At 43.1% G+C, this 23,775-nt stretch overlaps 1 protein-coding gene across 1 annotated transcript in view; it reads right to left on the bottom strand.

Moving 5' to 3' along the window:
• LOC126983225 (WD repeat-containing protein 91-like) overlaps positions 1-23,775 on the bottom strand; it is a 26,976-nt gene extending 3,201 nt beyond the window's left edge. Inside the window, exons 1-13 of the mRNA XM_050835857.1 lie at positions 23,557-23,775; positions 22,794-22,917; positions 21,544-21,684; positions 17,995-18,110; positions 16,307-16,500; positions 12,021-12,204; positions 10,345-10,442; positions 7,671-7,839; positions 6,492-6,613; positions 4,731-4,907; positions 2,353-2,488; positions 422-637; positions 41-256 (exon numbers count right to left, since the gene is read on the bottom strand). Of these exons, the coding sequence (XP_050691814.1) occupies positions 41-256; positions 422-637; positions 2,353-2,488; positions 4,731-4,907; positions 6,492-6,613; positions 7,671-7,839; positions 10,345-10,442; positions 12,021-12,204; positions 16,307-16,500; positions 17,995-18,110; positions 21,544-21,684; positions 22,794-22,917; positions 23,557-23,760 (2,097 nt within the window). The 5' untranslated portion in view covers positions 23,761-23,775. The remainder of the gene's footprint in view (positions 1-40; positions 257-421; positions 638-2,352; positions 2,489-4,730; positions 4,908-6,491; positions 6,614-7,670; positions 7,840-10,344; positions 10,443-12,020; positions 12,205-16,306; positions 16,501-17,994; positions 18,111-21,543; positions 21,685-22,793; positions 22,918-23,556) is intronic.

Below are 23,775 nucleotides of genomic sequence, written 5' to 3'. Positions count from 1 at the left end.
CAACTACAGAGTGCAGCAAAGAACACTTATGGTGACGCACCTTGTAAATGATTGGTCCAGAGGGGGAGCAGGTGAGGAGGTGCTCCCCGTCCTGGTGCAGGGCAAAGAGGGGGCCATAGGGACGAAGGAGGACACTGCGGCCCCCTGACCCCCCAGACGCACCCCCCACACCCACCAGGAAGGGGCCAGCTGCACGTTCATGCAACACTTGGTCCATGATGTGGGCACCTGTCTGGGCCATGCTCCAGCAAGCAAACTGGAAAGCAGAACAGAAAAATTTATGTGGGGGAATAGGAGAGGAGGATGCTTCCAGCCTCAACACTTATCTTCTTAAGACTTATTCTTTGTTAGTACAAGGAAAAACTGAAAACAGGCAAGTAGAAGGAAAACAGAACTCGCCGCCCCAGCCACCATGACCTACCCTGTTGTCGCTGCCAATGGTGTAGATGTTGTTCTCCTGCGGCGAAAGTCTCACAGTGAAGACTTCCCCCTGGTGGGCCGGCCAGGAGGCGATGACGTCCGGTCGCCTCAGGTCAATGATGCGTACGGACCCATCATTGCAGCCACACACCAGCAGCCCACCGTTGTGGTTCATAATGCAGCTGTTCACCACGCCCCCATCCAGCTTGTAGGAACTCTGTGAGGAGGGAGCAGTGCTTTACTCTTGCACCCAGATTCAGACAGCTTGTGGGAACTGTTCACTACATCCTCCTCCAGCCTGTAGGAAACTCTGTAAGGGTACGGCCACACTGCACACGGTCTGCTGGGAGGGTAGAGGGTAGTGGGACGTCTAGCGGGTCAGAGGCAAGAACAAACACATGTTATCTAATAGGAGTGGCCATACAGGATGCGGGTAGCGGGTAAGCATGGAGGGAACCCGCTACCCGCATCCTGTATGGCAATTCGTATTAGATAACATGTGTTTGTTCTTGCTTCTGACCCGCTAGGTGTCCCGCTACCCTCTACCCTCCCAGCAGTTCGTGTGCAGTGTGGCCGCACCCTTAGTGGGGGGGGCAGTGTTTTACTCATACACCCAGATTCAGACGGCCTGTAGGACCTTTTCACTACACTCTCCTCCAGCTTGTAGGAACTTTATAGGATGGGACAGCTTTGGCTTTTCCTTATACAACCAAAGATTCAGACTGCCAGGCCATCCATCTTGTAGGAATTTTATAATGCATGACAACTTTGACGTTTACTTACACACCGAGTGCTTCTTCTCACATAACTGACTACTCTTTCAGCCACCTCTTCGGATTCTTTACAGGAGCAGCGAGTAGCGAGCTTTTTTTATTGTTTCTTTTTTTTGTGCCCTTGTGCTGTCTCCTTTGCTATAAAAAAAAAAAAAGAGACCACCAATATCCAGCTTATATGAACTGATTACAATGATATAGCTGTTCATCATGAAGTGGTCCATCTTGTAGGAACTGTAATGTGGGACACCTTTGTTTCCCTTCTACACCCAGTGCTTCATCAGACTTCCCCAGCATCTAGCTTGTATGAACTATCAACACAAGGATGCGGCTCTTCATCATGCAGTAGTCCATCTTGTAAGAACTCTGTAATGTGAGACACCTTTGGTTCTTAATTCTACACCCAAAGGTACAGACTACTTTGTCCTCTGACCAGTATGAGCTCTCACAGACATTGGTTATTAATTCTTCAGCCAAAAAATCCTGACTGGAGATCACCTCCTAACACCAAGCCTGCTGAAGCCACTGGTTTACTTCAAAGACCAATACGAAGGTGTGCTCTTTGCAGCCTTGGCCAGCCCCTTGTCTTGACCTCTCGGCCTTGACTCAACTAACTCTGCACGGTGGCCCTGTACCCTTTTTCTTTTCCTTCCTTTGCCTCCCACGTCTTCCCTGACCCTTTCTAAATACTAACACAACACTCCCTGTCTTCATATCATCACCTTCATAAACAAACTGCCAAGCCAAAACATTTTCGTCATTTTCATCTTGCAGGCAGAAAAGTTACGATGAATTTTACAACCCTCACACCCTGATTTTACAACCCTCACACCCTGGAATGACAAAGACAACTGTGCCAAGAGGTGACCCACATGATGAAAAACTTAAGCCAAAAAACTGAATATAGCAGAAAATGATGAAAAGTTTCTTTGATCATTTTGTTTTTTACAGTAAAGGGGTCAGCTCAAGGGCACAAATAAACAAGAACAAAAAAGCCCATTTGCGAGAGACAATATAATCTAGCCCTTTATCATTGGTTATCATCATCACGATACAACCCAAGCAGTGATTAGCAGGCTTTTTTTCAACACGTTCTTTTTGTTACCCTTGAGCTGCTTTCTTAAGTGTACAAAAAATAAAAAAAGCATCAGCACCGTACCTCCACCTTCTGGGTCTTCATGTCCAGGGTGTGGAGGGCTGGGGGGGCTGGGGAGGCGGAGCCCTGGGGACGCACCCGTGGCACAACACTCACCACGGCACTCGTCTCGCTGGGGCTCATCTTGACGCCCATTATCCTAGGGGTGACAGCACGGCAGAAGGAGGCGGGTCAGGCTGGTAGAGTTTGTCACTGCAATCTTTTCTTTTCTTTTCTTTTTACAGAGAAGGAAGTAGCACAAGGGCAAAAAGAGGCAAAACAAAAAAGCCCACTAATGCTACTGCGGCCTACTTAACCCGGTAGCAGCGACGGGCCAAATTTGTGGCTTCACCGTGTAGCAGCGACGGGCCAAATTTGTGGCTTCACCGTGTAGCAGCGACGGGCCAAATTTGTGGCTTCACCGTGTAGCAGCGACGGGCCAAATTTGTGGCTTCACCGTGTAGCAGCAATGGGCCAAATTTGTGCCATGAAACTTACCCCCCAAAATAGATTATACATAATCTGATCACAAATGCTTTGATATATATTATGAAATGGTTTGTGTGAGGGGTGATTTTTTCTCATTTTTCTCGCTTGGAGGGACCATTTAGAAATACGATCCCCGCTGCTACACAGTTAAAAACATTGCTGATTATTTTTTCTATTTTCTTTATAAAGTCATGATTTGTTTCCTTTTACCTAACCCCCGGAGGAAAGATAATATAAAAGACAGTTAAAAATGTGGTTAATGGTTCCAGGTTTGAGTAAATGATGTGGGAAGTAATAAGAAGGAAGACCTGGGGATTCCTGTCAGTCACCAAATTCTTCAAGGAGACCATAAAGAGGACATTAGAGCCATCATCATCATCATTTCATCGACGCCTGCTCCTAGGAGCTCCCACCAGGGGATGGCCACGGCAGATTCTGAATTTCCAACTTTCTCTATCCCGACACTCCCTCCTTGCCTGCTCAAAGTTTCTCAAAGAGCCATAAACAGATAAGACCAAAAAGAGAAGAGGACATTAGAACTATAAGCAGAAAGAGACCACAAGAATGTAAGAGCTCTCAGCCAAAAAAGTTCATAAGAAAAAATGGAATGCCAAAGTAACAGAAAGTTCCAAGAGAGAAAGAAACATTTGAGTCGTCGAGAGAAAAGGCTATAGAGAACAATGAATATACAAACAGATTATTCCAGGACAGAAAGGGACTATGGAGCAAAATGTTGAGGAGGCAAAATTGTTCATGGGGAAAAAATCATAATAGGTTTAGACAGAGACAAGGGCATAAGAGTAATAGAGGAAGAGATTGAGAAGAGAGAGAGGGCCACATGACTTCGAAAACAGACAGATAAACAAGAAAAGGACTATGGAGCAAAAGGCTGAGAAAGCAAAATTGTTCAAGGGGAAAAAATCATATATGGATATAGACAAATAGTTTACAAAGAGACAAGGACATGAGAGTAATGGAGGAAGAGAATGAAAGCAGAAAGGGCCACACGACTTAACCCCTTGACTGCAGATTTCCTACAAGAAGACATCAAGCTACAGGAATGGAACAAAATGTGGCTGCTACAATTCAATGAAGAAAACTGTAGTCATGAACCTTGGGAGGGGAAATCCAGCATACCAATACCACATGGGAAACACTCGACTATCCACCACAGAGGCAAAGACCTGGGAGTATATGTTACCAGACTACCAGAGAAGGCGAAATCCATGCCCATCACAGCGGACGATTTAAAAACAGACAGATAAACAGACATCCACAGCTCCCCACTCTTTCACTACACACTGTTTGCAGAAGCACCACTAGCGAGCTTTTCAGTTTCTTCCTTTTACAGCAAGGGAGGAAGTTTAACCCGGTAGCAGCGGGGATCATGTTTCTTAATGGTCCCTCCAAGCGAGAAAAATGAGAAAAAATCACCCCTCACACAAACCATTTCATAATATATATCAAAGCATTTGTGATCAGATTATGTATCATCTATTTTTGGGGGTTTATATCATGGCACAAATTTGTCCCGTCACTGCTACACGGTAAAGCCACAAATTTGGCTCGTCGCTGCTACACGGTAAAGCCACAAATTTGGCCCATCGCTGCTACACGGTAAAGCCACAAATTTGGCCCATCGCTGCTACACGGTAAAGCCACAAATTTGGCCCATCGCTGCTACACGGTAAAGCCACAAATTTGGCCCATCGCTGCTACACGGTAAAGCCACAAATTTGGCCCATCGCTGCTACACGGTAAAGCCACAAATTTGGCCCATCGCTGCTACACGGTAAAGCCACAAATTTGGCCTGTCGCTGCTACCGGGTTAAGGGCAAAAAAACAAAAACATCAACAAAAAAGTTATTGAGCTGCCTCCCTTCCTGTATAAGAAAAAATAAAACTCTACTAACCTTTGATCCTTGAGAACATGGCAGGTGTCCGGGCCAAGCTCCCACACCGTCTTCTTGTCCCGGGTGTCGAAGAGGCGGAGTGAGGCGGTCTTGGTGGCCACTAGGAGGAAGCGTTCACCCCTTGGCAGCCACTCCACCGCTGTCACCGAGCTCTTCACCACCACCCCGCAGTGAGTCCTGGCCAGGGGGAAGGAGGGGAATGAGTACAAGAAGGATTACCAAGGCGAAGGGCTGGAGAGAAGGAGGGGGATGAGTACAAGTAAGATTATCATGGCAGCAAGGAACAGGCCCCAGGGAAAAGGAAGGGGCTGAGTACAAGGAAGATTAAGAAGGTAGCAAGGAACAGGGGTGGGGAAAGGAAGAGGTTGAGTACAAGGAGGATTACCAAGACGAAGGGCTGGAGAGAAGGAGGGAGATGAGTACAAGGAGGATTAGCAAGAAACAGCTTTGAAATGTTGATGCCTGATTTCAAGGATGGTCTCTGCTCTCTTGCCATCTCAATAACCTCACTCAGCAGATAGAAGGGAGAAGATCAGCTAGAGGACTAAAGAAGACCTGAGAAGGATGAGCATCAGGGAGGAGAGAGTCTTCAGTCATCAAGAGTGGGAGAGACTCATAGCCCATCCAACCCCATGAGGGAAAATAAGAACAAACTAAAAGCAGAAGAAAAAGAAGAAACAGATAGATTTCACAAGAACATAGAAAGCTCTGAGGTGAAAGACTTAATAGGAAAAAAGGGATGCCAAAGTGAGACAGTTCCAAGAGTGAGAAAACTTTGAGCAATAAAGAGAAAAGAACAGAAGCATTATATATTCACAGAGACAGCATTCCAACACTCACTTTTAACTTTCTATATGTATGAATGCTAATCACCAACTCTGATGTTCTGCTCATTAGTAACTATAAACAGAATCTTTCTCCTCTTACACACCCTCTCAAATTCATCCACAATCTTTAGGACTAGGCAGTGCTTTTCTCTACCTGGCACGTCACATGGGGTGGGAGGAGAGTGGAGGGAGAGGAAAGGCAGAGAGGAGGGGAGTAGGGAGTGAACTATGAGAGGGGAGTGACTTGCTGCATGAGAAGAGGTGAGTCTATGCTGATGTATTGATTCTGTAGAAACTGTGCAGTGTTTTTTAACCCGGTAGCAGCGACGGGCCAAATTTGTGCCACGATTTAAACCCCCAAAAATAGATGATACATAAACTGATCACAAATGCTTCGATATATATTATGAAATGGTTTGTGTGAGTGATGATTTTTTCTCATTTTTCTCGCTTAGAGGGACCATTAAGAAACATGATCCCAACTGCTACTGGGTTAAAAAATATTACAACAAAAGAAGAAGCTACTGGGCAAAAACAAACTACATAAAAAAAGCCCACTAAGCACTGCTCCTATAATAGAGATCTGGAAAGCTGTGAACCCTGTCAATATATGGAAGACTTGAAATACAATAGAGATCTGGAAAGCTGTGAACCCTGTCAATATATGGAAGACTTGAAATACAATAGAGATCTGGAAAGCTGTGAACCCTGTCAATATATGGAAGACTTGAAATACTAAAGGAACTCCACACTGTACACATCTAGAGTTAGTGTATCTATTATGACCTATAAGCTCAGAAGCCTCACCCACTTTCTCCACTCAAACACAAAGAAGCTACACAACCTTCCAAAGAGTACGCCTTTGGCTCACTTAATCATCAGCCATGAATGTAAAGGCACAAATCCTTGCCCTACAGAGGTGGTGATGGCTTACCTCGGGGAGGGGGAGGGTGACCACAGCTTCACCACGCCATCGATGTCTGCCGAGGCCACCAGCGTGCCTGATGGGTTGAAGACGGCGTGTGTCACGACCGCTCGATGTTCACTGTACTCCTCCTGCGGGAACACACATGCAGTTACAGAATACTACAGAGTTTGAGTCCTCTAATTACTCTTCAGTCCAATCAAGATATTAAGCCATCATGGTACAGCTTAGAAAACATATGCTTTTCTTTTAAGGCTGACGTTCTACATTGTAATTTTTTTACTTTAAACTTTAATCCCTGCCGTCCTCCTCCTCATCATCATCATCATCATCTTCAGCCATTATTAGTTCACTGTAGGACAAAGACCTTTCCCAATGTTATCCACCTCTCCCCGTCCGCATCCTACTCCTGCAAAAATATAATTCTCCTAAAATTTCTTGGCTGCCACTCAGTTACTTTGGTTTTCCATCTGTAATCAGTTCCACACATGAAATGACTTGCCCAAGTTTATTTCTTATTCTTAATTCACATTATAATAGGATAAACTGTCCATTTAATATAGAATGGGTACCAGAGGAACTTGTGCTAAATGGACTTAATTTCAAATGTAAGTGTTAATCTCTACTTCCTCACTGTAAGTTGGTGGCACATAAGCCTGAAGGATTTAAAGTTTGTCATTTGTTTGGCTTGATAAAGATTCATGTTACTCCGTCATTTATGCTAAAGAATTCTTGTACATTCCCTGCTGAATTCTTGTTAATTATGTGACAAAGTGGAAAGAAGCTGAGAAGTGTTCATTGACTAAGTCATAAGAAAAGGCTGGATGAAAATAAGGGCCGCTTTCACAGTTACTTTGTTTGTTTTGATCGTTACCAATGGCGGCGATCACCACTATAGAATTTCCACTTAAAACTGGCCGATGGGGTAGTGGTGGCTGCGAGGTTAGCCTAGCCCCGCACCTTACCACACGCTCTCAACATCTGTCGCTTCCTCTACAGCCACCACTACCCCATAGGCCAGTTTCACGTGGAAAACTATACCGTCGATCGGCGCCATTGGTAACGATCAAAACAAACAAAACGACTGTGAAAGCGGCCCTAAGAGTTCTGCTCAGTGCTCAGGGATGCCAGGGAAAGAGGATGTCCAGCTAAGAGTGCATCAACAGGAGGCTCTGTCCGTTTTCCCACCTGTCCCAGCAGCAGGAAGGATGACTTATCACTCGACATGTCCAGCTTGGAGGATCCCGAGGACTCTTCCTGTGGCCTGGCCTTGATGGGGGAGCGTGACGGCCGGCCAGCAGCGGGTGTGCCGGCCTGCACCAGCCTCTTGACAGGGACGTGTTCCCCGCTGTTCCGACTGACAAAGAAAAGGAGTTCTGATTTCTTCCTCTCATGACAGATTTTGATCAAACACTTAGACATGAGATGAGTTAGGGTGCAAAAGTGAACTAGAGATTGAATGAACACCTTTATCAGTCTTGTACCTAATAACTTCTGGTCTCTTAGCTTCCTTATACACCCTGACCAATCTCCTAAGTTCTCTTCAAACACCTTAACCAATCACCTGACTTGGTACCCCCTCCAATTTTGCGCCTGATTTTGCGATACACCAATTTTATGACCCACAATGTCAACCGAATTCTCACAAAACTGAAGTACAGCATTATAATCAACTCCCATCAATGTTCTGCTTATCTGAAGTCCTGATATGCCTCAATCAAACACCTTAACCTTAGTACTTGTCTATAGTTCATTTCTGCATCCTGACTCATCTCATATCTAAGTTTTGGACACCTGTAAGTACATATCAAAATCAAACACCTTAACCCATTTCCAACTTAGATTTCACTACCTTATTTTCCTTATACAGAATGATTGAACACCTTTATTAACCTCTTGCCTAACATGCTCTAGTCTTCTATTCAAACAGTTTACCCAATCACCTGCCTCAGTTTTAATCCATTTTCCATTGATGTCTTCCATAGCTTATCCTCTTTTACCCAACATCCTCTGGTCTCTTTGCTTCATTACACTCCATGACCAATCTCCTAAGTTCTATTCAGACACTTAACCCAATCACCTCACTCAGTTTTAATCCACTTTCCATTGATGTCTTCCAAAACTTACCTTCTTTTATCTAACAAGTTCTAGTCTCTTAGCTTCCTTATACACCTTGACCGATCTCCTAAGTTCTATTCAGACATCTTAACCCAATCACCTGCCTCAGTTTTAATCCATTTTCCATTGATGTCTTCCATAGCTTATCCTCTTTTACCTAACAAGTTCTAGTCTCTTAGCTTCCTTATACATCCTGACTGATCTCCTAAGTTCTATTCAGACATCTTAACCCAATCACCTGCCTCAGTTTTAATCCATTTTCCATTGATGTTTTCCATAGCTTATCCTCATTCTTCCTTCACATTTTCACCTGCCTTCCATCACCTCCCTACCTTTACACATCACAAAATGAAGATAAGACAAGTTCATGGATGGTGATGTTAGGTAGGGTTAGGTTCCCAGGAGCTGCCTTGCACAAGCCTACCAACCTCTTGCAGACTCCATATATTCTTTGTTCTTATGTTCTTATCAATTTCCGTAATCAGTTCAGGGCAGTCCTCTATAAAAAAGAATATCTGCACTCGGCCACCTCTTGGTCACACTTTTCTACTTAACCCGGTAGCAGCGGGGACCATGTTTCTTAATGGTCCCTCTAAGTGAGAAAAATGAGAAAAAATCATGACTCACACAAACCATTTCTAATACTATCAACGCATTTGTGATCAGTTTATGCATCATCTATTTTGGGGGGTTAATATCATGGCACAAATTTGGCCCATCGCTGCTACTGAGTTAAGTCTGGCTACTTCTCTAACCTCATATATCAGCCTCCTTTCCCTTCCCTTCCTAACTACCCTCTTATTTTATTACAACTTGTTCAATAGTTCCTCATACTTTCCTCAATACTAGCAACATACTATAACCCTTCCTCTGTTTTGTGTTGGTCTACAATAGCTCCTCACACACACCGTCCTTGACTCGACACTAAACTTGTACTCCAAAACTTCCTTCACTTTACAACTCTTAAATAGTTCCTCATTCTTTCCTCAATACTAGCAACATACTATAACCCTTCCTCTGTTTTGTGTTGGTCTACAATAGCTCCTCACACACACTTTCCTTGACTCGACACTAAACTTGTACTCCAAAACTTCCTTCACTTTACAACACTTAAATAGTTCCTCATTCTTTCCTCAATACTAGCAACATACTACAACCCCTCCTCTGTTTTGTGTTGGTCTACAATAGCTCCTCACACACACTTTCCTCGATTCGACACTTAACTTGTACTCCAAAACTTCCTTCACTTTACAACACTTAAATAGTTCCTCATTCTTTCCTCAATACTAGCAACATACTATAACCCCTCCTCTGTTTTGTGTTGGTCTTCAATAGCTCCTCACACACACCGTCCTTGACTCGACACTAAACTTGTACTCCAAAACTTCCTTCACTTTACAACACTTAAATAGTTCCTCATTCTTTCCTCAATACTAGCAACATACTATAACCCTTCCTCTGTTTTGTGTTGGTCTTCAATAGCTCCTCACACACACCGTCCTTGACTCGACACTAAACTTGTACTCCAAAACTTCCTTCACTTTACAACACTTAAATAGTTCCTCATACTTTCCTCAGTACTAAAACCCTACTCCACACATCCTCCCTCTACTTTGTCTTCGTCTTGCAACAGCTCCTCATACACACTATCCTCAACTCGGCACTTGACTTGTACTCCCACACTTCCTTCACACCCACTCCCACTCCCATGCTGCCACCGGGTCACGAACATAGATACACTCACTTAGAGGGCACGCTGGCAACACTGGATGACCTCGGCCGCTTCTTCTCTTCACTGGGGACCTGAGAGTAGGTTCTCCTGACAGATGTGTGGCTGGACACCTGGAGGAATGCTCACGATTAGCTTATCTTCACATATGTATGCAAGGGTCAACGTGTAAGAATGCTGGACTTGGCAGAATCAACCAACCAATGAATAATAAATGACTGAATCTTAGAGGTGCATTGAACTCTTCTTTTCTTGTATGAATGAAGACAAAACTAAGAAAATATACATAACAAACTGCCCAGGGGAGTCTATCTTAACCCATCCGCTGCGATTGACACAGATTTGGCTTTCACTGGTAGCCTGGTAACATATACTCCCGGGTCTTCTCTGCCTCTGTGGTGGATAGTAAAGTGTTTCCCATGTGGTATTGGTAAGCTGGATATCCCCTCCCAAGGTGCATGACTACATTTTTCTTCATTGAATTTTAGCAGCCACTTTTCGTTCCATTCAAGTAACTTGGTGATGTCTTTTTGTAGGAAATCGGCAGTCAAGGGGTTAACGAAGGTTCTGTGTCCCTCCCCACAGCTAGCGATCAGCCCAACATCTGATCTGGAATGGGCCCTGCAACCCTTCCCTGTAAAACACTACCCTCGCCAAAACCAAGATAAAACATAGAGGCTGGGGTCAAGGCTTTGGTCTGTCTTCTAGTCCTGAAAAACTAATAGTAAATTTTAATACAGCAGACCCTCCAATTTATGCATTTCTTTTAAAGGCTTCCCTTATAATGCACCCTTGACCTGACTCCTTCACACACACACACACTAAAAAAAAAGTCCCACCTGTCCCAAATCATATCACACTGAAGTAACTTGAATTTTTAGTTACCTGTCTTGTGTTAACCCAAGAACGGTGACAGACCTCAATTGAGCGCGATTTTTGAATGCGTACAGAAACCACGCCAGTAGGTCTAGATGGCTGAAAATTGGACTGGATCATGTAATATATGGCAACACTCAGTAGGCCTACCCACTATCCCCACGTCATTCATTTCGCCAACGTCAATCGTCTTGCCTCGTCTCGTAGCATTTCTTATTCATACAGTCGTCCCTCAAATAGTACGGTTTCCAATAGTTCGGTTTCGGTTTTATACGGATTGTCATTGAAGATCTTTTAGGATTTTAAAATTTCCTGCTTGTCGGGAAATTTAAAAACCCTAAACAATCTTCTTAGAAAATCCACATAAAACCAAAACCGAACAATTGGAAACCGTACTATTTGAGGGTCGACTGTAAATTATTGATAAACTGAAAAAATAAGATATAGATGAGATGTATATTAGTAGTTACAAATATGTGTATGTGCTACGTGTCATTTGCGCTCATGTCCCTCGTCTTGCCTCGTCGCGCATGGTCCCCCTTGCACGTCCCAGGGGTTGCCAGCGCTCGGCTAAATCCCATTTACTGACCGCTGCCACAGCCATACAAATAGGTTTAGAGCGTTTTGGTTTTCACTGTCCTATGCGCTCCAATATTCCAAAGACGCTGAGGTGCTGTTTTTCCAATTCTGAGAGACTCGATTTTTTGGGTCAACCAGTCGCCTGACAGTGGCTCTCTCCAACCCTGGGATCGCTTTTCTCGGGTTAATTGGAGGGTCCACCGTACTAAGCAATGCAGGAACAAAGCCACACTCACCTGCCCACCTGCCGGGGCCTGAGAGGTGGATGAGCTGGGCTGCGGCGAGGCTGTGGCGGCGCTTGTGGTGGTCGCCGTGCTGGTCCCCTTCCGTGACAGGGTGGGGGAGGTGGGCAGACCTTGGCCAAAGCCAAAGAGAATGTTTTTGATGGACTTGACTTGACTGTCTGATGCTGGCGTCTCTCTGGAAAGTGTTGTTAGTTACTCCTCAGCTAACAGGGTGTATATCTTGCTGTCTTAGATGTTGAAAAAAGATGTCAACTACAGTTAAATGGAGTATACAACCATCCCAATATTTTTGCAGAGGTTATTATCCTAAGACCGCCACAAAAGTACAAGATTCACTTTCCTGAGGCTCTCACACTTTATAAGAGTCTAGAATCTATCCTTTAATAAAATTCATTATCAACTAGGCCAATCAGAGAGCAGTATATGTAGTATTGTATGACCAGAATTAGTGCATATTCCAAGTGCACAGCCTGGTGAGGCACACTCAAGACCTTCTGTTTGTGGCATCTACTGAACAGGTGGATGGTAGCTGACAGCAGCTTCCCATACTTGCACCGTGACTTTTTTTTTGTTTTTGCTTTTGTCAAAAGAAAACAAACTATGTCACAGTGAATCCTAAAACAGAAAAAAACAGCTATGACTGTCAAAGAAACTATCCAATAGCTATAATCAGGGGAATAAAAGTTTCTAAAATTTCCACTTATCAAAATCTTGTTCATCTTATCATCAACTGGAAATTAGATCTCTTATTTTGGCTGATGCTGTCTAATTTAAAAGTGATAAGTAAATCTCTGGCTCAGGTGGTGCCTCTCACAGCTAACCAACACACTGCTCTCTGTGTGTGGCCAGAAACATCAGCTGAGGGAAGGCTACTCTGATGGGCCCCTGACACCAGACCCCTGACACCTCAACAGACGGTGCAGAGTTAGAAAGTCAGACTTGGAATCTCCTTATGAACATTCCTCCTATTAATGTCAAGAGAAATTTATTAGTGTTCAATAAGAATTGTTAATTTAGAAGTTTGTATCATCAATAATATTCCTTCATTAAGGAAAAAAGACAGTTATGATGCAATTATTAAAACTGCAAATATTATTTATAGAAATGCAGATCCATCTTTGATCTCCACCTTCTTTATGAGAAGGATGGACAGGAATGGCCCTGCACAGCCCGAGGCTCTCGACAGCCACCAGGGTTTGCACTAAAATGGATTAATAAAACAATGGTGCTTCATAAGTGGTTGAACTTTAATTTTATTTATCATCAAAACAAACTAGGAATTACATAAATTGTGCGAATAAAGAACATACAAGTTCTGACATACGAAACACCATCAACAAATTAAATTAAAAATTTATTAACATTGTATAAGCAAACTGCTTTAGTTGAAAAATGTGAAAAAAATTTAATTAATTTATATCACTAAGTAATTAAAGTTCAAATAACTTAAATGAACACTAATAAACACTGGCTAATACAGAATTACCTTTTTTCCATCTCACAAGTCATTAATACTACGTATTTGTACCACATAGTTCAGAGAAGGAACACAACAGCTTTCCAAGTTCCAACCTAACTAATAACTTTACAGTGCAGCAAGGCGGGCGTGTGGTGAGGTATGAACCAGTCCACAAGGCACATCTATGCTACTCATCTTTCCTTCAGGTGCAAGAGCTCTGTGACAACGACTGAACAAAAACGCAGAGCTCCGTGAATGTATGACAACAAAACCATCACCAAACACCGGCTGATGATTTGTGTCTATTATCTTGTTAGTTATAAAGAAAGAATGATATATAGCAGAGGCCAAATATTGTGATGAATTTTCTCTAATAATCAAGAGACTGATGTAACATAAGATTATAACTTATAAAAAAGCGATGGGGGGGAAACTATCACAATAAAATCTTCCCTGATGAACAATGCGACTGAGGAGACTAATCTAATTATTACTAAAAAAATAAGTGAATAATAATAATAATAGTAAAACAATGGATATACACAACATGGGGTAACTATTATAGGCTATCTTCTCTAGTGAACAATGTGGGAGTGACGTAACTTGTCAGAATCAAGGCATCCGTTGCAATACTTTATGTTTGCTGCTTACCTAGACTAATAACTATCAAGGCAAAGACGATGCATTACAACGATTCTGTTTTGGCTGGCTTAAGGTACGGTTGATATATTATTGTACTTCCGAGTAATATATAAGGCACTACAAGTATCTGGCACCCAATAAGAAAAGGAAAACCAAACAGAACTTTAACACACTTATATTATCGAGTAGTCTGTGAGTATGTGTGACTGGTGACCTGGCAGAACCTTAACACAGCTTACATCATTGAGTAGCCTGTGAGTGTGTGTGAAAGGTGACCTGACAGAACCTTAACACAGCTTACAACATCTAGCAGTCTCTGAGTATGTGTGACCGGTGACCTGACAGAACCTTAACACAGCTTACATCATCTAGCAGTCTGTGAGTACATGTGACTGGTGACCTGACAGAACCTTAACACAGCTTACATCATCTGGCAGTCTGTGAGTGTGTGTGACTGGTGACCTGGCAGAACCTTAACACAGCTTACATCATTGAGAAGTCTGTGAGTGTGTATGACTGGTGACCTGACAGAACCTTAACACAGCTTACATCATTGAGAAGTCTGTGAGTGTGTGTGACCGGTGACCTGACAGAACCTTAACACAGCTTACATCATTGAGAAGTCTGTGAGTGTGTGTGACCAGTGACCTGACAGAACCTTAACACAGCTTACATCATTGAGAAGTCTGTGAGTGTGTGTGACCAGTGACCTGACAGAACCTTAACACAGCTTACATCATTGAGAAGTCTGTGAGTGTGTGTGACCGGTGACCTGACAGAACCTTAACACAGCTTACATCATTGAGAAGTCTGTGAGTGTGTGTGACCGGTGACCTGACAGAACCTTAACACAGTTTACATCATTGAGAAGTCTGTGAGTGTGTGTGACTGGTGACCTGACAGAACCTTAACACAGCTTACATCATTGAGAAGTCTGTGAGTGTGTGTGACTGGTGACCTGACAGAACCTTAACACAGCTTACATCATTGAGAAGTCTGTGAGTGTGTGTGACTGGTGACCTGACAGAACCTTAACACAGCTTACATCATCTGGCAGTCTGTGAGTGTGTGTGACCGGTGACCTGACAGAACCTTAACACAGCTTACATCATTGAGAAGTCTGTGAGTATGTGTGACTGGTGACCTGACAGAACCTTAACACAGCTTACATCATTGAGAAGTCTGTGAGTATGTGTGACCGGTGACCTGACAGAACCTTAACACAGCTTACATCATTGAGAAGTCTGTGAGTATGTGTGACTGGTGACCTGACAGAACCTTAACACAGCTTACATTATCTGGCAGTCTGTGAGTGTCTGTGACCGGTGACCTGACAGAACCTTAACATAGCTTACATCATTGAGAAGTCTGTATGTGTGAACAGTGACCTGACAGAACCTTAACACACCTTACATCACCTAGCAGTCTGTGAGTGTGTGTGACCGGTGACCTGACAGAACCTTAACACAGCTTACATCATGGAGTAGTCTGTGAGTGTGTGTGTGTGAACAGTGACCCGGCAGAACCTTAACACAACTTACATCATCTAGTGTAAACAAGCGAATAGCACCAGTTGACAGCATGGTAACGATGAACACAATGAAGATAAAGCACCATAATGACTATTAACTAACAGGCAGAATTGACTAGCATTTGTTTCTTTAATTGCAGGGAACCACAAACCAATCAATGGCATCGGACTATCTTTACCAAGAATAAATGCAAGGCGGATTAGCACCAAAGACATGGCAAATAATTGATAACTCTTCCTATCTATCTATCTATCTATCTATCTATCTATTAATCCACTGCCACTAAGGAGAAATGAATGGATATGCAGGAGTATTCACAGTGGTAGTAGTAGTAGTGGGAAAAAACACCAACTGACTCATTCACTAACTGGGCAAACCAAGCCTGAAAAACAATGAATGAGTAGCAGTTGTAGTAGTAATAGTAGTGGTAGTAACAGTAGTAGTAGTAATAGTAGTAGTAAAGAAAGTAACCTCATGAAACCAAATCCACTGACTCATTCACTAACCCAGCAACCCTGAAAACACAATCCACGAGTAGATGAATGAGAGAAACGACAACATAACGCAGTGACAACAACAGTGGTAGGGGATGAGAGCAACACTACGAAAGGGCAGAAGAGGAGCACAGAGACACATCCACTCACTGGGCAATGTTGTAGAAGTCATCCATGAGGTGCGGCGGCGGAGGCGGGTCCGGGACGTTTAGCAGGTCAAGGCTGGTCGAGTCGCTGGTGGTGAGGGCCGAGAGGCGGACTCGAAGCTGCTCGTTCTCCTCCTGCAATCGGGTAATCTTGGCCGCCTCCTCCTGGTAGCTGGCAAGTGTGGGCAGCTCGATACTCTGCCGATAGTGAGGTGAGAGTCCATTGGTTAAGAAGCTCTGTTATCCCTATCCTTTTTGTTGTTTTTGCTGTTGGGGGTGGGAGGAAAGGAAACAGCTCAAGGCCAATAAACAAAACAAAAGCATAAGCCCTCCCGATAGCAAGGTGAAAGCCCAATCTTTACAGAGCTTCATTATCTCAAGTATCATTTTTTGGGGGTGGGTAAAGGAAACAGTTCAAGGCCAATAAACAAGGATGAAACAAAAGGCTCGCTAATCACTACTCCTGCAAATGCAAACGGGAGTGGTCAGAAATGAGGTCATTTTTTAATGCTATACTGGTACTGCAGATTTCTCATTGCTTCCTTATTTTCTTTCCATTTTATTAACCTGGTAGCTGCGGGGATCATGTTTCTTAGAGGCTCCTCGAAGCGAATTAATGAGAAAAATCATCACTCATGCAAATCATTATAAAATAGATATCAACGCATTCGTCATCAGTTTGTGCACCCTTTACTTTGGGTGGTTTATGTCAAGTCAAAAGTGTGGCCCGTCGCTGGTACATGGCAAAACCAAAAGTGTGGCCTGTCGCTGGTACATGGCAAAACCAAAAGTGTGGCCCGTCGCTGGTACATGGCAAAACCAAAAGTGTGGCCCGTCGCTGCTACCGGGTTAAGGCGAGTGAAGGGATAAAGAAACACGGCATCGCACATAGATAAATGCACGTCAGTTTCTTCATATAAGTCCTATTTATTATGGGTTGTGAAATTAACGACTTGATAAACTTAATCAAACAAATATCATCACTAAAACAAACTGTTCTATCCATTCTTACACCAATGACTCTACTCTGCATTACTCCAAATATTTTTAACCCGGTAGCAGCGACGGGTCAAATTTGTGGCTTTACCGTATAGCAGCGACGAGCCAAATTTGTGCCATGATATAGACCCCCCCAAAATAGGTGACGCATAAACTGATCACAAATGCTTTGATATATATTTTGAAATGGCTTGTGTGGGTGATAATTTTTTCTCATTTTTCTCGCTTAGAGGGACCATTAAGAAACATGATCCCCGCTGCTACCGGGTTAACAGAAGACCCTCTCACCAGGAACTGCATAACTCAGGGATAGATGCAATGCTCCTGTTCCTGTACTTAAACATCTAATTTGGATCTTCTCTCATCTACTTTTTGAGAGCAGTGCCTTACAAACATTCCTTCTGCTCTCTCTCTTAACTGACTACCTTCTATGCTGTGACAAAAAGGGAAAAAAATAGGCAAGAAGGATCTATCTATCTATTAATCCACTGCCACTAAGGAGAAATGAATGAATACGCAGTAGTACTCATAGTGGTAGTAGTAGTAGTGGTAACAGAATTAGTAAATCAAAAGAAAATAAAAGATACGCAAGAATGACCATAAGCTTTGAATAAACACAATACAAGTCATCTGCATCACACAAGCAATTCTGAGCAGACAAGTGTAGTGTCCAATAGTGTGGCGCCTCCTTACCTGGAAGACTACAGCGAAGAAGTTGTGGAGGGAGACGAGGAGAGTGTCTTGCCACTGGCGCGTGAAGTACATGGCGAAGGACGGGTTCTCCTCCGCCCCCTTGAGGTACGGGAGGACTGGGGAAGGAAGACATCTTACAGGAAAAGGATATGATGTTAGGTCCTGATAACTCCCATTCATCTATTTTTCTAAGGTTTATCTATCTCCGGCAGGACTGGGGAAGGAAGATGTCTAACAGGACCCCCGGAAAATGTGATGTTAGGTCCTGATACCTCCCATTTATCTATTATTCTTTGGTTTATCTATCTCTGGCAGGACTGGGGGAGGAATATGTCTTATGGGATCCCTGGAAATATGATGTTAGGTCCTGATACCTCCCATTTATCTATTATTCTTTGGTTTATCTATCTCTGGCAGGACTGGAGGAGGAACATGTCTTACAGGACCCCCGGAAAATATGATGTTAGGTCCTGATAACTTCCATTCATCTATTTATCTTTGGTTTATCTATCTCTGGCAGGACTGGGCGAGGAACATGTCTAACAGGACCCCCAGAAAATATTATGTTAGGTCCTGATAACTTCCATTCATCTATTTATCTATGGTTTATCTATCTCTGGCAGGACTGAGGTAGAAACATGTCTTACAGGAGCCCTGGAAAATATTATGTTAGGTCCTGATAACTCCCATTCATCTATTTTTCTAAGGTTTATCTATCTCTGGCAGGACTGGGCGAGGAACATGTCTTACAGGACCCCCGGAAAATATGATGTTAGGTCCTGATAACTTCCATTCATCTATTTTTCTTTGGTTTATGTATTTCCGGCAGGGCTGGGCAAGGAACATGTCTTATGGGATCCCTGGAAATATGATGTTAGGTCCTGATAACTCCCATTCATCTATTTTTCTAAGGTTTATTTATCTCTGGCAGGACTGGGCAGGAACATGTCCTGTGGGAGCCCCAGAAAATATGATGTTAGGTCCTGATAACTCCCATTCATCTATTTTTCTAAGGTTTATCTATCTCTGGCAGGACTGGGCGAGGAACATGTCTTACAGGACCCCCGGAAAATATGATGTTAGGTCCTGATAACTCCCATTCATCTATTTTTCTAAGGTTTATCTATCTCTGGCAGGACTGGGCGAGGAAGATGTCTAAAAGGACCCCCGGAAAATATGATGTTAGATCCTGATAACTCCGATTTATCTATTATTCTTTGGTTTATCTATCTCTGGCAGGACTGGGGGAGGTACATGTCTTACAGGAGTCCCAGAAAATACCTCATTAGGACTTGTTAATTTACTCTCATTTACGTATTTCCTGTCTTTTTCTATCTCCACTTAGATGGCGTAGAACATGTCTTACAGGACCCTGGAAAATATGATGTTAGTCCTGATAACTTCCATTCATCTATTTTCTTTGGCCATTCATCTATTTTCTAAGGTTTATCTATCTATTGAGAGATACATGACAATGGAAAACACTACCTCATTAGGACTTGTTAATTTACTCTGCCATTACAGCCATTTAGACGATAGAGAAAACTACTGATTACTGCTGTTATTTCTACCATTATAGCCTTTTAAATGACATTACAACCTATTACATGACAATGGAAAACACTACCTATGACCTTTGTACAACTTTTGCCATTACAGCCATTTAGACGATAGAGAAAACTACTGATTACTGCTGTATTATTCCTGCCATCATAGCCTTTTAGATAATGTTACAGCCTTTTAGACGACATTAGAAATTATTACTGATGGCTCCTGTGTTACTTTTGCCACTGTAGCCATAACCCCTTGACTGCAGATTTCCTACAAGACATCAAGCTACAGGAATGGAACAAAAAGTGGCTGCTACAGTTCAATGAAAAAAAATGTAAAGTCATGCACCTTGGGAGGGGATATCCAGCATACCAATACCACATAGGAAACACTCCACTATCCACCAATAAGGCAGAGAAAGACCTGGGAATATATGTTACCAGGCTACCGGTGAAGGCCAAATCTGTGCCAATCGCAGCGGACGGGTTAACTGCTTCCACTGTTGAGCTATAGTCGGTTCCACGAGATCTGGCGGGCCTAATCCTTCAGGGCTTGATTCCCAGACTTGGTAAAATTGCTTAAGTGATGGTACTGATTTAAAGAGGTAGCAGAGAGCGAGAGATAGTAGGCTATGTTACGGCAGGTTAGATATAGTAAACAACAGCCAATGAGCAACGCAGAGACTGTCACCCAAGCAATGATGCCAAGTTCGTGAGTCCACCCTTGAAGGATTAGGCTCGCCAGCTCTCGTGAAACCGACTATAGTTATAAATCCTACTTGGCTTCACCCATTGTCTTTGCACTTGATTTGTGGGACTCAACTACTGTTTTGATTTTTATATGAACTGTGTTAGCTTAACCTGGTAGCAGCGGGGATCATGTTTCTTAATGGTCCCTCTAAGCGAGAAAAATGAGAAAAAATCATCACTCACACAAACCATTTCATAGTATATATCAAGGCATTTGTGATCAGTTTATGTATCATCTATTTAGGGGGGGTTAAATCATGGCACAAATTTGGCCCGTCCCTGCTACACAGTAAACCCACAAATTTGGCCCTTCGCTGCTACCGGGTTAATTACTATTTCCTGGCTATAAACAAACAAATTATTATATTCCTTCTCCCGAAATTGACCCCTCTTCTGGCATCTTGTTCTGGTTACGGTTATTGGAGCAGTGCCTAGCGTTTTTTTGTTGCTCTTTTTTTTTAATTGCCCTTGAGCTGTCTCCCTTGCTGTAAAAAAAATAATAATAAGATGGCACCACTATAAAAACTCGACTGCACCAGAACGGGCTGGGCCAACCATCAGGCCCCACCAGAAAGAAGCCTACCAGTGCAATAGGCCACGACGTAAAAAAAAAAATAAATAAATAAATAAATAAATAAATAAAATCCACCACCACTACCATGACTCACATACTCATGACTGAACCATTATGCAAGTTACTGAACCCCTTCCAACATTTACTTACTAAGCTTACACTTCCTCCTGAATTACCGAAACCCTCCTGTTGCCCTTACAATGATCCTGACTGCCTTAACTGAACCTCTCCTCACACTTCTTTACCACACCCACGCCTCTTCCTGACTTTCTGATGCTCTTCCGTTGCCCTTGACGAACCTGATTAACTGACTGACTAATAAATCCTCTCCTGCCAGACATATATACTTTACCATTCCTGATTTCTTTACTAAAATTATACCTCTTCCTGACTTACTGAAGCCCTCCTGCCACCTTTAACCCGGTAGCAGCGACAGGCCAAATTTGTGGTTTTACCATGCAGCAGCGACGGGCCAAATTTGTGATGTGATATAGACCCCCTAAAATAGATGATACATAAACAGATCACAAATGCTTTGATATATATTATGAAATGGTTTGTGTGAGTAATGATTTTTTCTCGTTTTTCTCGCTTAGAGGGACCATTAAGAAACATGATCCCCGCTGCTACCGGGTTAATAGACCTGACTAACTGAACCACTCCCCCCACACTTACTGAACCACTCCCGCCACTCAGTCTGACTCTGTAGGTCGGCTGCCATCTTCTCAAAAAACTCGGTCAGCTTCTCACTCTTGTTGGTCTGGATTGTGTTGATAACGTAGAGGCGAAGGATGCTCGTCTCCAGCTTACGTACACCTACCAGGGAGGAGATTCACCTTGATGAGAGCTTATGTGGAAAGTTGGAAAGTTTCGTTTAGTCGGCTCAACATCTGTGGTCATATGCCGGAGAGAGACAGAAGGGGAAGGAATTATAGAAGGGAACAGCTCCCAGGAGACGAGACACAACCCCTGATTAATACCTGGTACCCATTCACTGCTGGGTGGACAGGGGCGTAGGGTATCGGAAAAGCCGCTCAAATTTTTCCACTCCGCCCGGAAATCGAACCCGGGCTCTCTCGGTTGTGAGCCGAGTGTGCTAACCACTGCACCATGAAGCCCCCATGAGAGCTTAGTTATCTTAGTGTTCCCTTGTTGGTGTGTGAAGGAAAATAAAGTGTTCGTATATGTAGATGCATCACTTATTTTTCTTATTATGTCACTGTTTTCATCTGGTTCGTAAGAGGAATACATGGCAGTTTCTTTAATTTTTTCTACACCTTCATTAGTTGTAGATATTTTGGTTGTGTTTCCATACTTATTTGTGTTTATTAAGGTTAGGCAGAGTGTATGTCATTTCTTATGATTACTATACAGTTTTGAGTTCTGTTTTTTATAATCATTTTTGTTTTTTGGGGTTAGTGAAGGAATGAGGTTAGAGATTAAAAGAACAGCCCAAGTCTAAATCTGTGTACTGATGAGTCATTGATTTTTTTTTCTTGTTTTGCTTCTGTTGAATGAGTTATATACAGAGTAGCTATTTAGTATATTTACAAAAGGTAAAAATTGTAAATCTGTTTGTTATCAATATATAGAGGCAGCATTATTATGTAAATCATACTGTATAAATACATATCAGAAGCATACATAACAAAACAATCTTATGTCCTGTTCCTTGTCCCAGCCCCACAGCCCACAACCTGCCACCTGTCTTACATCACTGCCCTCTCCCATCCTCTTCACCAACCCTATACATGAGGCTATACAAAAACGGAGATTGTTTTTTTCCATCAGAATGTTTATCTTAAAGTTCATAAAAAACTTATTTTTGCACACAATGAGTTAGAAAGTTTGGTCTAGGTTAAGTTAGTGCCATGTGAAGGCAAATGTCATATCTTTATCTTTGTCTTACACAGCCACTAACTCACAGGGAAGCAGCGTGTGAGGCAGCCGGGCAAATATCCTCCTGTCCAGGTGTGCCCATAGCTCCCTTAGCCCCAGCAGGTCATAGGTCTGTATGCTGCTAAGAATCTGGTCCACCAGGCGGTCCACCTGCAAGAAAAAACGCATATGAGGATGCACTGGGCGCACTAAATCTCTTGAATCCCCACCCCCCAAAAAAATGAAAGATAGAAAGTAACAAATCAGTGTCTAAAGTGGGTGAATCTATGAACCCTTCTCAGTTCCAGTGGCATTCCTAAGGAGAGGCATGGGAGGGCACACGCCTTCCCAGTGGCAATGACCAATACCCACCACTGATCTGACCTTAGAATATGCTTTACTAACTTTCTATGTGGCACAAGAATGCCCCTGAGCTCCACATGCCAAGTATCCCCCATAATCAGTTCTGCCTCATCACATTAAGAAAGGAAGGAAGGAAAGAAAGGAAGGAAGGCCTCACAAACTACACTATTCCCAAAAAAATAAAAGCAAAGGAAGGAAGGAAGGAAGGAAGGACTCACGAACCACACTATTTTCTGGTAAAGGTGAAGGAAGAAAGAAAGGACTCACAAACTACATAATTCTCAGGTAAATGAAGGCGAAGGAAGGAAGGAAGGACTCACAAACTACACCATTCTCAGGTAAAGAGGCGAAGGAAGGAAGGAAAGAATGAAAAAAAAAAAAAAAGGCCTCACAAACTACACTCTTCTCCATTAAATCAAAGCGGCCCACCACTCTCCCCCCACTCACCCTGAAGCCCTTGTCCTTGTCGATCTTGAGCTCATTGTCGAGGGTCCTGAGGGTGTGCGTGAAGCCCCGGAAGAGCAGGTACTCCTTGACCAGCTCGTCGAGGGACTGCAGGTGAGACATTCTGGGTCTTGGCTGCTCTTGGTTGCTCTTGACAGCTGTGTTGGGGGACCTGGCCCGTCTCAACCTTGGGGACAACCACTGCATTCTACTCTTATTTCT

The sequence above is a fragment of the Eriocheir sinensis genome, chromosome 53 (genome assembly GCF_024679095.1).
Source record: "Eriocheir sinensis breed Jianghai 21 chromosome 53, ASM2467909v1, whole genome shotgun sequence".
NCBI lineage: Eukaryota > Metazoa > Arthropoda > Malacostraca > Decapoda > Varunidae > Eriocheir > Eriocheir sinensis.
The sequence above is the reverse complement of the archived record's forward strand: the minus strand, read 5'-3'. Positions and strand labels throughout refer to the sequence as shown.